At 35.3% G+C, this 15,810-nt stretch overlaps 2 protein-coding genes and 1 long non-coding RNA gene across 3 annotated transcripts; 1 reads left to right on the forward strand and 2 right to left on the reverse strand.

Annotated features, from left to right (window-relative positions):
* Positions 1–3,136: 3,136 nt before the first annotated feature.
* Positions 3,137–3,973, reverse strand: LOC103860291. Its single transcript, XR_631341.3, has 2 exons — positions 3,843–3,973; positions 3,137–3,753 (listed from the first exon to the last, which is right to left on the reverse strand). It is a non-coding gene; the product is annotated as an uncharacterized LOC103860291 (long non-coding RNA).
* A 1,084-nt stretch (positions 3,974–5,057) lies between these two features.
* LOC103860290 (probable disease resistance RPP8-like protein 4) lies at positions 5,058–9,145 on the forward strand. Its single transcript, XM_033288295.1, is given in 7 exon segments — positions 5,058–5,268; positions 5,580–5,866; positions 5,926–6,532; positions 6,664–6,813; positions 7,041–7,487; positions 7,547–8,821; positions 8,963–9,145. Coding segments are annotated over 5 exon segments (2,739 nt in total). The 5' UTR covers positions 5,058–5,268; positions 5,580–5,587; the 3' UTR covers positions 8,803–8,821; positions 8,963–9,145.
* A 256-nt stretch (positions 9,146–9,401) lies between these two features.
* LOC103860293 (subtilisin-like protease SBT5.3) lies at positions 9,402–15,631 on the reverse strand. Its single transcript, XM_009137881.3, has 10 exons — positions 15,367–15,631; positions 15,149–15,264; positions 14,965–15,062; positions 14,535–14,699; positions 12,743–12,851; positions 11,316–11,850; positions 11,140–11,237; positions 10,783–11,028; positions 10,366–10,694; positions 9,402–10,162 (listed from the first exon to the last, which is right to left on the reverse strand). The coding sequence occupies exons 1-10, from the start codon at positions 15,457–15,459 to the stop codon at positions 9,624–9,626; spliced, it is 2,328 nt and encodes a 775-aa protein (XP_009136129.2). The 5' UTR covers positions 15,460–15,631; the 3' UTR covers positions 9,402–9,623.
* Between the last annotated feature and the right edge of the window lie 179 nt (positions 15,632–15,810).

Genomic DNA, 15,810 nt, shown 5'->3' on the forward strand with positions numbered 1-15,810 from the left:
AAATAATTTAAATTAGTTATCCAAACCCAAACCAAACCCGCAAAGATCCAAATCGAACTCAAACCAAATTTAGAAACATTCTAATAAGGCTGAAATCTTTGACCCCGAAATCCAAAATACAAACCGATCAGAACTAAACCCGTATGGGTATCCAAAAGCCCATCCCTAGTCATTATTATATATCGTATTTTATCATCATATAATTAATCGTATTTTATATGTACCATCATATAAGTAATCATATAATTAATAGTATTTTATACATACCATCATATAAATAATTACATATATTATATTTTTAAAACTTAATATGAAATATGAAAACCATAATTTGAGTTGGTATTTCAAATTGGGCTTTGTATTATATTTTTCTTATATATATTGACAATATTTTTTTATAATGGTTATTGAAAAATAGTTTAGTAAAAATCTATTTTTGAATATATGTATATTTTTGAATCAATTTTTGATATAAATCAAATTTGAATTATTATTTTGATTTGAAATATGTATATAAAGTTTAAATCTTGTTTTATGGTTAGTTTAGAAAAAAAAAATTTACGGAATTAGATTGACCCATTTTGGTATATTTTAAAAGTGGCCTAGATAACTTTCAGTTTTTAAAAAAAACATAAGCCCATTACTTTTTTTATTAATACTACTATCCTTGTTTTTAAATAAAAATATTTTTTTTAAAAGACTGCAATCCATGTTTCCAAACACTCCAAATTTTTAAAAATCCTATTCAAGTCTCCAAACACTCCAATTTTGTACTTGAGTTTTAATAAGATAGATTACTAATGTTTTTGCCTATACATACTTCCTATTAGTTCATCAGTTTTGGGAGCCTATATCTCCTATTAGCCCAATATTTATTGAGCTGTTAAATATTTTTATAGTAGATTAATTCATGGGTAGTTTTTTTTTTGGTAGGATTAATTCATGGGTAGTTGGCACAAACATTCATCCAACAAAAAGCCAATTTAATACTCAAAAGCACATCTTCATCCTTTTCTTTGGTGATATGTAGTAATTTCATCGTTTTTGCGGTTTCTAATACCATGTAAAAAGAAGCATAAATAAAAAGAATTTCTCTGATTTTTTTGTTAAACGTATTTAAACTTGGGGATCACGTTTCTTGTCAACGACTAAAATCGCTAAACAAGTGGACAGTCACGAACGTGCTGCCGAAGCAGATAGTGTAGCAATATTCTTTTTGACTTGTTTGAAAGCATGACTACTACTCTACTAGTGGTCGGAATATCCAATCTATGACATAAGATGAATGAATGCTCTGTTATCTACGAGCACCGTTCATTTATATATTGAATTATTTACATCAAGACGAGTATGAATTATCACTTGAAAAGTCACTTAGTTTGCACCACAAGGCAGTTTGAACATTCAATCTTGTATCCACTGCTATTGTCGAGTTTAAATTTTACATATTCCTAATGGTTTATGAGAGTGAAATTTCTATAATATTTTTTGAAGAAAGCTACAAAACTCAAATGGTTAAGTAAAGAGTTAATTTGTGAAATAACCAAGAAGGAGAAATTAGTTTGTAAAGAGAGATATGAAGAGAAAATAGGAAATATAGTGTAATATTGGTTAGCTAGTGAATTATGTTTTTTTTTATTGGTTAAAGAGTACACTTTCCATAAAATAAATAGCCTGATTCATATCAGCAACGACTTTGAAATATCTGTGAATAACAGAAACATAAAAATTAATAATTTGATTTAGCCTCTGGATAAATTTTGATTTAAAAAAAAAATATTACAAAATTTTGATGAACGCCACAAGATTCTTGGACAGATGCTATGCGCCGCTTCACACACACAAAGACTTAGGGTAGATGTTTTGCTATGGCAAAAACTCAGTTTTTTAAATTGATATGAGCTAAATGATACAAGGCTGCTTATAAGGGATTTATATGAGATCCGGTGCAGCTATGCCCTTCTAGAAGATTTGAAACAAATTATCATACATGACTCGAGCTGGACCTAAAGCAGAAGCTAAAAAATGGCCTTGAAATATTCTTATTCAAAAATGGGAAAACAAAACAAAAAATAAAACTCAAAGGAAACAAATTACCATACATGACTCGACTGGACCTTAAGTAGAGGCTAAAAAATGGCCTTGAAATATTATTCTTACTCAAAAATGGGAAAACAAAAGGAAACAAAAAAATAAAACCCAAAGGAAACAAATTGTTAATCAATTAATTCAATAATTCACTGCGATATCACACTTACGTTGTTTAAGCTGATCGACAATGAATGTCTTTGGCTAGGTTGGACACGCATGAACCTAGAATTATCTGTGGGTTGATTCTTGTCTAGGCGAGTTAGGCGGGTCAGATATGGTTGGGGCGGGTCGATAACAAGCAAGGTGAGGCAATGTGTTGATGGAAATATGGGTCATTCCTTGTTGTTCTCAGCTGGGCTGAAGCTGGGTTGGACTGGATTTGAGCTAACCTTTGCAAACACTTCCTTTGGGTCGATTTATTCAACTATGCCTTCTTCTAGTCTGATTGTCTTTTGGTCGAGACTGAGCTGGTTGAACCGGGTGGTTAGATCGTCTAAGTTGGGTGGTCGAGCCAAGAGAACTTCAATTGACTGGCTTAAACTTTTTTCTTAAATCTTTTGTACCGGAACGTGTCTTTGGAGCAGTATTTATGGTCGGTATTTGGTTGGACTGGTTAATGTTGGTTTCTAATCTTGCATCACTTTAAGCAATCTAATCTATGCCCTTAAAAGAGTATATTAGGTTTGGGATGTCTTTAAACGGGAACGATAGAGATAACTGGCAAATAACCTAGTTTTGGATGGGATTCACGGTGATACAAACAATAAGCAGTCATCTACACGCCAAATTCCACGCTAAAGAACCAATTCCCTCATCAAGAATATGAAACATAAATGAAAATTTCCCTAACTTGCGAGTATATATGCGAGACCCTTACTACCCTATAGGAGATTATTTACTACAACGTGATTTTGACCTCCAGATGACACTAAGCATCGATAAAACTATCTATTAATCTATATCCTACCACATACTCCCATTGATTTATCTAACCCTTCATAAAGAATGTGTCTGGAAATACTTACTATCGCCTATCGGAGTACCGTTCTCCAAGTATATAGAATTAGTGACGATTCAAGTTACATTTGCCTTTCATCCGTGCATTCCAAAGGTGTTCTTTAGCATTTGAGATGAAGGATGAATAATTCTGAGTTGCAAATGGGGTAACTCTATTTTCCTTACATTTGAAAGATGATGTTTAGGAGTTGATTCTTTGTGCCTATACTTGTGATTCCTCCATTGGATGAGATCCAAAGATCTTGAGAGCTCTTACTAGATGGATTCTTTTGACCGAGGAAACAACCATCAACTTGGATTCGCTTGCCGAAGCTCCTTGTTAAAGACCATCTTTAGATGATGAGTTTTCATTTAGTCATTTAGCACATGATTCATCACTGTAGCATAAGGAGACCAAGATTAGGGAGTAGGAGCTAAACATAACAGTGTGTAGAATTGGTTTATATTTTGCACTATCAGTCAACATAAGATATCCAGCTTGCAACATAGTCTCATCTTCAAGTTGGATTGAAGAAGGTGGAGCGATTCTATCTCATCATGTGTCATCTTCAGCATAGACCTAGTGGAAGGAATCAATGATACATTGATCGAACTTCATCAGATTTGGAAAATCTTCTGCAGTGATGGTGCATAGCTCAACTGGTTCTGATATGGTTTCGATTTGGGCCACAAAGTGAAGAGTCAATGATTGGAACATCACATGTATGATAAGTAGAAACGACAAATAAACCTACCGTAGAAATTGGGGGAGCTGGTAGTTTATCTGGAGAAACCATGCCACTAAAATCCGAATAGATCAAAAAATCCACCAGAGGTAGAGTCTCAAAATTTCTCTAGTTATCTCTCCATTTTGATCGGATTTTCTTTCGTTGTCGCGAATCTGTTTTTCCGACTGCATATTTGGTTTGCTTTGTTTTCTTGATAATAACTCTCTCACATGTTCTCTAGCATCCTTCTGTTTTTTTTTTTTTAATGTGTTTTCTTTCCCATGTGATTCTGCTTGATTATTTATTTCTAGATTCTAAATTTTCTTCGTTCTCTTATGGATTTGTTTGATCCTCATGGAGTGGAGTTCTTCCTTTTGAAGAGTTGAGTTTTGAGGTTATTCTTCAACCCTTCTTGAGTTGAAGTAAGTAGAGTTAGAGTTTTCTTGTATGAAAGCGTTCTAGCAAATATTTTAATCTGAAATTGTTAGAAGTTGTAGCGGTGTTTAACTTGCTCACGATTGATGGAAATCACACTAAAAAATCTAGCAAATCTGAGTGGGAGAAGCCTGCAAAAGTAATTTGAAGGCCAGTGGTAAAGCGGTATTGTGTTGATTGAGCGATGATTCGGTGAAGTTACCAAATGTGAAATAAGTTCAGTAAGTTTTTTTTTTTTGCCAACCACCCAAACCTAGTCGCTATTATATATAGAGGAGGAGATGTTTAATTTTGGTAATAAATTTTAGTTATTACATTACTTTTATACCCCCCCCCCTCCCCTACGTTTGGCCTATATTACGGGAGAGGATGACGTGGTATGCTCGTGAATTTGAGGGAGAAAGAGAATTCGTCTGAGAGTGTTCATATGTTTTGGCCGTGAAAATACTTTTGCAAAGAAATGTGTCAGTGGAATAGCTTTGTCGGCTAGGTCGGTTTGCTTTTTTTCTTTTCTTTTGGCTTCTTCCCTGTACCAATTTCTTCTCTTTGAAGGAACAATGATTCTTTTTTTTTTTCTGTCAACATTTAGAGTAAAACAGAGCAAACAAAGAAGTGGAAAAGAGTAAAAAACAATAATAAAAATAAGGAGAGAGGAAAAATAGAGTAAATCTTATTATCCTAACAAAATCTAGAATACATATTAGTCTTTTTTTTAGTTGTTTCGACAGTAAAGAGAGTAATTGTTTTGAGTTTTTAGTTGAATTTGGAGTAACTTAAAGTTTGGGGTAGATTATTATTGTAAAAAGGTAAACTCGAGCATGGATTCTGGACCGTACACTGTTTTATTTAAAAAAATATTTTAAATTCTCAAAACTTTTGAAATTCTAATTTTCACACTGTTGATCCAGGTCGTTGAAAAGATTGGCGAGGAGTCTATTATTTCATTGCCTCTCAATCACCTCTTTCTTCCAAAGAACGCCGCGACCACCAGAGAAGAGAGTGAGCTGATTCAGGATAGGTAATTCGTTTTTTTTTTCCGGTTTGCATTATTATTTCTTATGCACTTGCTTTGATCTGTCTTGTGTACTCTGTTATAGTCGAATCTGCATTAATATATAAAATCTTTGGATTTGTACAAAATCTTGTTTTTTTTTAGGAATTTGACGCATGTGAATCATTTAATCATTAACTTTTACCAGTTTGTTTGAAGAAAGAATAAAAGATATTCATGTCTCAGTAGATCAAACAATTATTTCTTGTAAAGAGGTTTAGATCTCACTACAAGTTTGTAGTACTATTTTGTTGGCTAATGTGTTGACGGTGGAACAGGAGTAGTTATGGCTGAGGAAGTTGTATCGTCCGTAAATGGAATGCAGAAACTCTTGGGCGTCGTGAATCGAGAAACTAAGCGATTGCGTGGAGTTCACGAGCAAGTTGATGATTTAATACGTCAGAAGAGAGCGCTACAATCATTTTTGGAAGATGCAGATGCCAAGAAATATGGGTGTGAAAGATTGAGAAACCTCTTGGAAGATGTCAAGGACGTTATTGAGGATGCTGAAGCTACAGAAGATTCCTATCTATTGAAAGAACGTAGTAGAGAAGAAAAAGGGATCATGACGTGTGTGAAAAGAAATTCTTTCTTCTTATATAATCGTAGAGAAGAAAAAGGGACATGACGTGTGTGAAAAGAAATTCTTTCTTCTTATATAATCGCCTGAAATTTGCTACACATATTGAAGGCATAAATAAGAGAATCTCTAAGCTGATTGCCCAAATGTGTGATTTTCGAATACACAAGATCATCGATGGTGACTGTTCAGTGTCTTCGCAAGAGAGACAAAGGGTGCAACGGGAGACCCAACAAACCTTTCGTCCAAGTTCTGAAAACAATCTCGTGGGAGTGGAACAAAGTGTTAAAACACTGGTTGGTCACTTGGTGGATAACAATGATGACATCCAAGTGGTTTCCATATCCGGAATGGGTGGTATTGGTAAAACAACACTAGCCAAACAAGTTTTTCAGCATGTTGATGTCCGACGTCATTTTAAAGGATTTGCATGGATCTATGTTTCGCAAGAGTTCACTCAAAAGAACATTTGGCAAAGGGTATTGCAAGATCTTAGACCACTTGATGGAGACGTTAAACAGATGGATGAGTGTACTCTTCAAGGAAAACTCTGTGAATTATTGGAAACGTCAAGATATTTGATTGTCCTCGATGATGTATGGAAAGATGAAGCTTGGGACAGAATCAAAGCGGCGTTTCCCCTAAAAAGAGGTAAATTCTGATTGCATATACATTACTTTCCTTTTCCGTTTCATCAATTACTGTAATAAAAGAGATTATAGCATGACAACTCACGTGGGTTATGAAATGCATCCCTAGCTAACATGAAAAGTATTTGGCAGGTGGTTCTAAGGTGATACTTACTTCTCGCAATGAAGGTGTGGGTTTACACGCAGATCCAACATGTTTTCCCTTTAGACCAAGAACCCTTACCCTCGAAGAAAGTTGGCAGCTGTGTAAGAGCATAGTATTCCCTAAACAAGATGCAACTGGTACGTTTTCATAAGAATATTATGATTTCGTAAGGCCAAAAATCGTGATTTCTCTTATGAGTTATGCCTTCCAAATGTTTATTATATCAAATAAATTATGGATTAATTCACTAAACTATATTTGATACGTCTAATCATATTTGATCCTACGTATATTAGTTATGCAACCTATTTATTTTGAGGCTAAAATCTTTTTTTTAAAAATATTGCCTTGTGATGGTTTGCAGAATTTGTTGTTGATGAAGAACTAGAAGCCATGGGTAAGAAAATAATGCTCACACATTGTGGAGGACTACCTTTGGCCGTTAAAGTGCTAGGAGGCTTGTTAGCTAAGAAACCTACGGTTTCTGAATGGGAAAAAGTATGTGACAAAGTTGCACGAGAATCTGTTTAGATGAAAACCACCATTCGGGAAAGTGGGGAAGACTATCTCGAAGAGCTTGTAACGAGAAATATGGTTACAGTTGTAAAAAGCAATTCGAGTTGGGAGACTCATTTCCCTAAAGACTACAAAATGGACGTTGAGGAATTATTCACAAACTGGGGTGCAGAAGGAATAATAAAGTCAGTTTGCAATGGAGCGACCATTCAAGAAAGTAAAGAAGACTACCTTGAAGACCTAGTTAGGAGAAATATGGTCACTATTGTAAATAGCTATTCGAGCTGGGGATCGGGTTACTGTCAGATGCATGACATCATGAGAGAAGTATGTTTATTAAAAGCCAAAGAAGAGGTTACTGTCAGATGCATGACATCATGAGAGAAGTATGTTTATTAAAAGCCAAAGAAGAGAACTTTGTTGACTTCATCAACGCACATACTTCCACCACTACCATCAATGCTCACATTCCTAGCAGATCTCGAAGACTCGTTGTACATGGTGGCAGTGCACTCCATATGCTGGGACGTAAAAAAAATAAAAGGGTTAGATCTATTTTGTGTTTTGGAGCTGAGGGAAACTTGTGGAAGCAGTCATCTCGAGGATTCCGAAGTTTACCATTACTCAGGATGTTAGATCTGAATGGAGCCAAGTTTAAAGGAGGGGAGTTACCTTCCAGTATTGGGAAGCTCATCCACTTGAGATTCTTGAGTTTACGCGGGGCTTGCGTATCTAAACTATCTCATTCCCTAGGGAACCTAAAGTTTCTGCTCTATTTGAACTTGTGCGTCAATCAGGTAGTTCATGTCCCAAATGTTTTAAAAGAGATGCTAGAGTTGAGGTACCTTTTGCTACCAGCTTTTATGGACGATAAAACGAAGTTGGAATTGGCTGCTCTAGTAAAGCTGGAGACGTTGTGGTATTTCCCAACGAAAAACATCAGTGTGACAGACCTTCTATGTATGACTAGGCTCAGGACTCTCCGTGTATATCTCAATGGTGGGTGTACTTCTGAAACACTATCTTCATCTCTTCGTGGATTAAGTAAGCTGGAGCAGTTTACTTTAGTTGCTTCTGACAAAACACATGTTTATAACGGGGGAGATTTCACTAGGGACTGCAATCGTCTAAAGAGTTTAACGCTGGTCATGCATATGCCAAGGTCTCTTGAGCAAGATCAATTCCCTCCTTTACTTGCACACATATGTCTGCAATATTGCAGGATGGAGGAGGATCCAATGCGGGTTCTTGAAAAGCTGCTTCATCTGGAGTCGGTTGATTTATCAGATAGTTGCTTCGTCGGGAGGAGAATGGTGTGCTCGGAATCTGGATTCCCTCGGTTATGTGCTCTACAAATATCTAAACAAGAAGAAGTGGAAGAGTGGATAGTAGAAGAAGGGTCGATGCCATGTCTTCGTACTTTGACTATAGAGAAATGTGAAAAGTTGAAGGAGCTACCTGACGGGTTGAAGTATATAACTTGCTTGAAGGAACTGAAGATTCAAAGAATGAACAAGGAGTGGACGAAGAAATTGGAACCAGGTGGGGAACACTACTGCAGAGTCCAACACATTCCTGATGTTCAGTTTATCAATTGTGTGGGCGAATAAGAATAATAAAGTCTACCAGGTAAATCTTTTTGGTGTTTATGTCAATTTCGTTGGTTATGTATCCTTTTTGGCGTTAGTTGTGAATTGAAAGTCACGTTAGACAGTCTCAACTATATTATATTATACATTGATCTAAGCTTTTATGTTTTTTGGCTTGCAGGTGAGAATCTTGACCTGATATGCTACCGATTGTGTGTGATGTGATAAGTCGTTTTATCTTGTGTGTTGATGTATAATATTCAAACATATCTTATTTACGAACTTACGTTTGTATGTTTCATACTTGCAAACTCTCTCTTTCATTCTATTTAAGTTTGATATAATATTGTGAACCATCTTTTCATCGGCTTTCTCCTTCTCTTCCCTTGTTTTATGAGCAATCTAATACATACAGAATATGACATACTCTTCTCTGTCTTGGCAACGATTTCATTAGCAGCCAAAGTGTTCAAGCTTTAGATTATCATTCATAAGTCATATTGTGCTATATATTTAGGCTCTATTCATAACTCTGCTTTGAATCTTTTGTGATCATCTTTTAAATTATCAGGAATTTGAAGAAAAACCGGTTAGCTTAAATTAAATTTTATAACAATCAGAATGATAATGTGCCATTTTTATTTTGATGATCAGCACAAACAAGTACACTGCGGAAGAATGACCATGAGTCTCTCTAACATAAATCACAATTAGGCCATTCTTCTTGTAAGCCTTAAAATTCAAACATAAACAACTTAAAATTCATGGAACAAATATCATCATCGGCACTAAAGATCTAGTTAGTCCCTTCTTATAGATATATAAACTTGGATTGAACCAAGTCAAAGCTTCACCACAATGGGACTCCTGACACGATGCTTCTTGTCTGACCAAACCAAATCTCCAAACACATAACCCTTAGCCACTTTCCCCTTACGCTTCGCAATGGTCACCTTAAACGTCTTTTGCTCTCCAACTTTGGTGAAATTTAAGCTCGTCGGTTTAACCGCAACAGAAACACCCTCTGGGTTATTCACCCGGACGGTATAGGTCGACGGCCTTCCAACGTTTTTAACTGTTCTTGAGACGGTGACTTTGCTCGATGACAGGTTTGGAACTGTGATGGAAGGATAGTTAAGGTTGTAAAGACTGGCTTTACGGCTTGAACATGCAAAGTTTTTCCCAGAGAATACAGAGATTTGTGATGCATTGTATCCAAGGGAGCATAAGAAGTTGAGGTAGTCCTTGATGCCTGAATCGTAAACCAGACCAGGATTCACAGCTAGGTTTGGTCGGACGTGTCCTGCCCCGAAACTAAAAGGCGTTGCCTTCATGTAGGTTGAGTTTAGGATGGGTCCGGGAATGTCATCCATTGTTGTTGCTACAAAACCAAACACCGAGTAAATTAATATAACTTCATAAATAAAAAGATAAAGTAAAAGATTACGAAAAACAAATACTATTTCAAACACACGAACAAGAAAAAAAAAACATATTCATGAAAGAAACAATAGTTTGTTAAAAGGCCTCAATCAATAAAACTTAAATGTGTTTATACGTGATGCCTAAGATATACATTCATACCAGTAGTCATGATGGCAGAGCGGATGGCTGCAGGGCTCCAAGAAGGGTAGCGAGTTTTGAGAAGACCGGCAATGCCAGAGACATGAGGACAAGACATGGAGGTTCCTGAAACAGCATTGAACAGAAGACGTCGAGGATCAAACTTCTCGTTTGTTGGAGATACTGCTCCAGTGTAGGCAGCGATCACACTCACACCAGGAGCAGTAATATCCGGCTTCAGAATCTCAGGAGCCACCGAGCTAGGACCCTTAGACGAGAAGGCAGCCATTACGGGTGCTGGTTTTGTTCCCAAAACTGTCCTTGAAGGAGTAATATGCGCAATAGGCTTCCTACATACATAAACAATGATTGTTTCTTTTATTACTTAAGACACAAGTTAGGTTTGAGTTAAGTGACTGAAGAATATAATCCTCTTACTTGGTTTGGCTGATATATCTTGACAGGGAAAGACTGTCCTTGAAACTGATCTGTGTGGCAGGGAGGACATGCGGATCAGCGGTTAGATCATTACCGGTGGCATTAGTGTTCTCGAGAACCATCCCTACACCACCAGCTAAAGCCACGGCTCGTCCCTTTTCCACTCTCCCGTTGATTCCTCTAAGACACACTAATATCTTCCCCTTTGCCTTTTGCGGGTCAAGCGATCCAATTTTGCACAATTGTCTGCATAAAGAGATGACACAAAGTCAACGATGGTCATAATATTTTTTTTAATTAAGCAAAAAAAAATTTGGAATGAGTTAACAACTTGAGCTTGTCTGAAAAAAAACTCACGCATCCGAAGCTGTAACGTTCTTAGCTTTTGCATCCGAAGCTGCTATTATTGGGTAGAACTTAGCATGTGGCAAAGATGATGGTGCCAAGCTTTGTCCCTAAAGCAATCAAGAATAATATTAAGGTCAAAGATTCAAGCTAAAATTCAAGAAAATGATTCAAGAACTTAACCTAACCTTGTAATGCTTTCCGTTACCAAGAATGAGATTACTAGCAAACTCGCGGTCCATGGTGCTAGCTCCAACGGTTATCTGCCACGGCGCAACGTTGGAAACCGTACTATCCGCCGGTCCAGAGTTCCCGGCGGAGCAGACGACAACGATCCCTTTCTTCGCGGCGTGAAACGACCCGATCGCTACGCTGTCTTTAAAAAACGAGGCTGGTTCGCCTCCAAGGGAGACAGAGATGACGTCGGCACCGTCGTGGATGGCGGCATCGAAAGCGGCGAGCACGTCGGCGTCGTAGCACTCGTTGCCTTTGACCGGTGGCCAACAGACTTTGTAGGCGGCGACTCTGGCACGTGGGGAGCCACCTTTAGCCGTGCCGTTGCCTTGGCCGAAGACGTTGGCTCCGGGGACGAAAGCTCCTCCGGCGGTGGAGAGAGTGTGGGAGCCATGGCCGTCGATATCGCGTGGAGAGTCGAAGGAGGAGTTGAGAGGTCCCACGGCAGCTGCGTAGCCCTTGTGGAAGTACCTTGCTCCGATAAGCTTCCTTTCATGCACAATTTTTATTCAGTCAAAGATGTCAGTAAAAAAATTCACTATTTTCTATATGCAATTACTTTTCTTTTGAAAAATAAAATAATATGGTTTCTATAGGCAATTACACAACAATAATAGTTTAGTTTTTCCCTACATCTAAACATGTGTTTATTGATGAATTAACAGGCTACGAAATGCATTTATTAAAACTTCATTAATAATCATTGAGCAAACCAACATTAATAATAAATTTTTAGTTTAACGTTATTGATTATATAAAAAGTAAATTACCTAAAAATGTGATTGGTTTGAATAATTGTTTATTCATTTATCGAAACTTTTTTTTTTAAAAACTGTTTGCAATTCAATTTGGTTTGTTTAGTTAGGCTTTGGGATTCTTTGGATGTTTACTTGTCTTTCTAAAACAATCATTCGAATTTTATTGCATAACATCTACATAGACATTATTTACGGTTAGTCAATGAAAGATAACAAAGATACTCTTCAAACTTTTAAAAAGAAACTAAACTAAGTAATTTTGTTCTTTTTGGGATTCCATGTTTATCTTTCGCCGAGAAAAATAGATAGAAAGGTGTCAAAGAAAGTTAAGAGCAAGTGTCTAGATAAAAAAGAAAGATTCTACAACAGTCGGCAAAGTGAGTGACAGAAGAATATACAGAAACCCATCAAAAGTTCCTAAAAGGAGCTATATTATTTCCAGCCATAGTCAACTCAGTTATGTTTTGAATAGGGTGATCATATTTTGTTTGTATCTTATGATATAGTTACTAGTTTACAAAAAAAAAAAAATCTTATGATATAGTTACTTAACGTGAAAATGACAAAACACCATTTTGGAAGGATAAACATGTGTGTGTGTGTGAGAGAGAGAGAAAAGAAACCTGTTGCAATGGAAAGTGGCATCTTTCTGGTTTTGACATATTCCCTTCCATCTTGAAGGAATTGGTCCCAAGCCTTCATCACTAAAGCTCTTCGATTCCGGCCACACACCTTTTTTACCAGACACAATCATTTTCAAAATTATTTGTTTGGAAAATAAAATCAATTATAACAGTATTTTCCGTTTACAAAAATAACTTTGTCTAAAATATATAATTTTAATAAACTCTGAAGTTCATTAATTAATAGTAACAACTTATAAACATACAATAATTATGTGTATTAAATTGGTATTAGTTTAAAGTTATTGATAATAGGTAACTACAGAAAATGATGTTTTTATGATCAAATTTTATTTTATTTTTCTTGTATGAAAAATCTAAATACATTTATTAGTATGAAACAAAAAGAGTGTTTTTTTAGATTCCAAATTTTTATTTATAAGTGGAAATATTTTTAATGTCTTGTGGTGTCTGATAATCACACAACCAAACAATTTAGATGTGGTATTACTACGGAAAATTCTATTTTTACCACAAATTTGATATTTCTTTTAAATTTATCGTTAAATGATAACTATTTTTATAAATATTTTAAGTTAGTGATGAAACGAATTAAAAGTATTATTTTAAATAATTTATAAATGTTTAATAATTCTTTAATAAAATACTAGATTTTGACCCGCGCTTAGAAAGCGCGGATTTTTTTTTGAAATTAAATAAATTCTTCTTATATAAGAAATAATGTACAGGTTTGAGTACATTTACCCGAGTGCACTGAACCGTACAAAACTGGGAAAAAAACTCAAAATTAAACTGAATCTCATAAATAATCGAGCATAGGAAAAATAGAAACCAAAGTAAGGACCAAATGAGTACTTAAAATTTTAAAATACAAATTATATACCTATTAAATATAACTAAACCATTAAAAATTTATACTATTAATAGAATTATATGTGGTAATGATCACATTTGAATAATCTATCATATATTCATATGGATTTATTGTTAGAGTAATTATATAATAGATTATGAGATAATAATAAATGAATTCATTTAAACTATGTAAAGTATTTATATAGTTAGAAAAATATAAGTTAAGACCAAATAAATAGTTAAATCTAATGAAATAGTCCAACAACTTTGTTTAAGTAGATTTTTTAGGAGTGATTCCCTTTTAATAGTATAGATAAATTGAATTATTTTCCTAAATAATAATCACTAAAGCTGTGCTAGAGTATTTTGAATAAATTTTTTTTTGAAAATTACTATCTAACTTACGATATTTTAAGTGATTTCTCTATTATTATTCTTACGATAAAAAATAGCTTACATTAATTTTGCGAAGCGGTTATAATCATAAGGTTAATCTTTGTTGTCTATTATTCAAGTCAAACTATATGATTCAGTCATAAAGAATATTATTAGAGATAATTAAGAGACGCTATTTTACCAAAAAAAAAATTAAGAGACGCTAAAATTCTTGTTGAGAAAAGAGAATATGTATATTAATGAATATGCACATGCGCACATGCGTGAAATATAAATGGCGGATTGATTCTTGCTGACATCTAGAGATCTTGACCACTAGCTAATGAATAAATAAATAAATACAGTATGTATATTTCTTGTAGTGCAAGTCAAATCCATGTTGAAATTGTGTAATTCTTAATTTTAAAGGAAGGTGCGTATCTTCCCCGAGACCGATCTCAAGGCTCCCAAAGTTGCAAAGGCTGGACCAATAGATTTAAGACAATTAAAAAATAATTTTTAAAGGAGAAGAGGAGAAAACCTGTATCGAGATTTGCAATGATGGAGTCTTCTCCGAATCTGGCCTTTCTCCAAATGGAAGAGGAAGGAACGTACGAGTTGTGTTCCAAACCCATGAAATCCCATGATCTAGTCGTGTGAAGCTTCAAGGCTTTGTTTGGAAATACGGACACAACTTCCGGGTGTTCTTGAAAAATCAAGACAAAAGAAGTAGTAGAGTCACTCTCAATCATAAATATAAAAACGGACACATACGCATAATGTATATTCAAGCCAAATACAGAGAATAGGCAAATAACGTTATGCTTTGGTTTTTAAGACCTTTGTTTAGTAAAAAAACAAGTTAAGGCTTCTTTCAATATTACTAGAAAGAAAAGCCAACGATCTATACACAAAATTTTAATATTGTGAGAGACCTCCCAAAAGAGTAGGACTGCAATGTGTATACTTACTGGAGATAGCTGATGCTAGGTCGTGGTCGAGATGAGCGGCAAAGCCGTTGATGTGCTTTGTGTATGAGTAGAAAATGGCATCTGTGGCAATCTCACGGCTGCTTTCCACAAAAATGAAGACTCACGTCAATTAAATGGAGGATGAATATTAAATAGTAACAAAATAGTGGGTTGTTCAAAAGACCTTCCAGTGAAGGAACCAAGAAAGTCGTAATGTGTTTCTCTGACTCGATCCATAGCATCTTGGGTTATAACTCCGACATGGGAATGACTTCCAAAGTACACCACATATGAGGACACCTGAAATCACATACACATCAAACATTGAAAAGAATGATTAATCGAGAAGTGTTTTGAATGCGAAATGAAATATTTGTTATGGTAAAGGAGTAATGAATGTACATCTTCAGATGCAAGGATGGGTTTCGAACCCAAGTGAGGAAGAAGAAGAAGAACTAGAAAGGGAAGAAACGATAAAAGATTTGTACGCTTCATTCTTCTATTCTTCTTCTTGTTGATACTCTCTCTGTATATTTGCTAGACTCTTTGTTTTGGTCGTGCTGTGAGTTGCTTCTTTATAGTGTTATTTTTTTTTTGAACTGAAAATTCTTTGTAGTGTTATTCCAGAGAAAATTCCAATTACTTTATTAATATATTATCAGCTTTATATGAAAAGTAGTAATGTAATATATCGTTTTGTAGAACTTAATAAGAACGATGATGTAAAAAAATATTTTAATAAGAACGATATGCTTATCACTTCCAAAAGCGCTGCATAATATCATCTTGAATAACCACGTGTTAGTGATCCAGTGGTTAAACTCAATCTGAGAAGTCATAGATTCG

The sequence above is a fragment of the Brassica rapa genome, chromosome A03 (genome assembly GCF_000309985.2).
Source record: "Brassica rapa cultivar Chiifu-401-42 chromosome A03, CAAS_Brap_v3.01, whole genome shotgun sequence".
NCBI lineage: Eukaryota > Viridiplantae > Streptophyta > Magnoliopsida > Brassicales > Brassicaceae > Brassica > Brassica rapa.

What these genes read in the sequence shown, in the direction of transcription:
- LOC103860293 (XM_009137881.3), bottom strand. Translation starts at nt 15,459, where the DNA reads ATGAAGCGTACAAATCTTTTATCGTTTCTTCCCTTTCTAGTTCTTCTT. An exon ending in GTAACGGAAAGCATTACAAG is followed by an intron (nt 11,238 to 11,315) that starts GTTAGGTTAAGT and finishes TGATTGCTTTAG; the next exon opens with GGACAAAGCTTGGCACCATC. An exon ending in AACGTTACAGCTTCGGATGC is followed by an intron (nt 11,029 to 11,139) that starts GTGAGTTTTTTT and finishes CTCTTTATGCAG; the next exon opens with ACAATTGTGCAAAATTGGAT.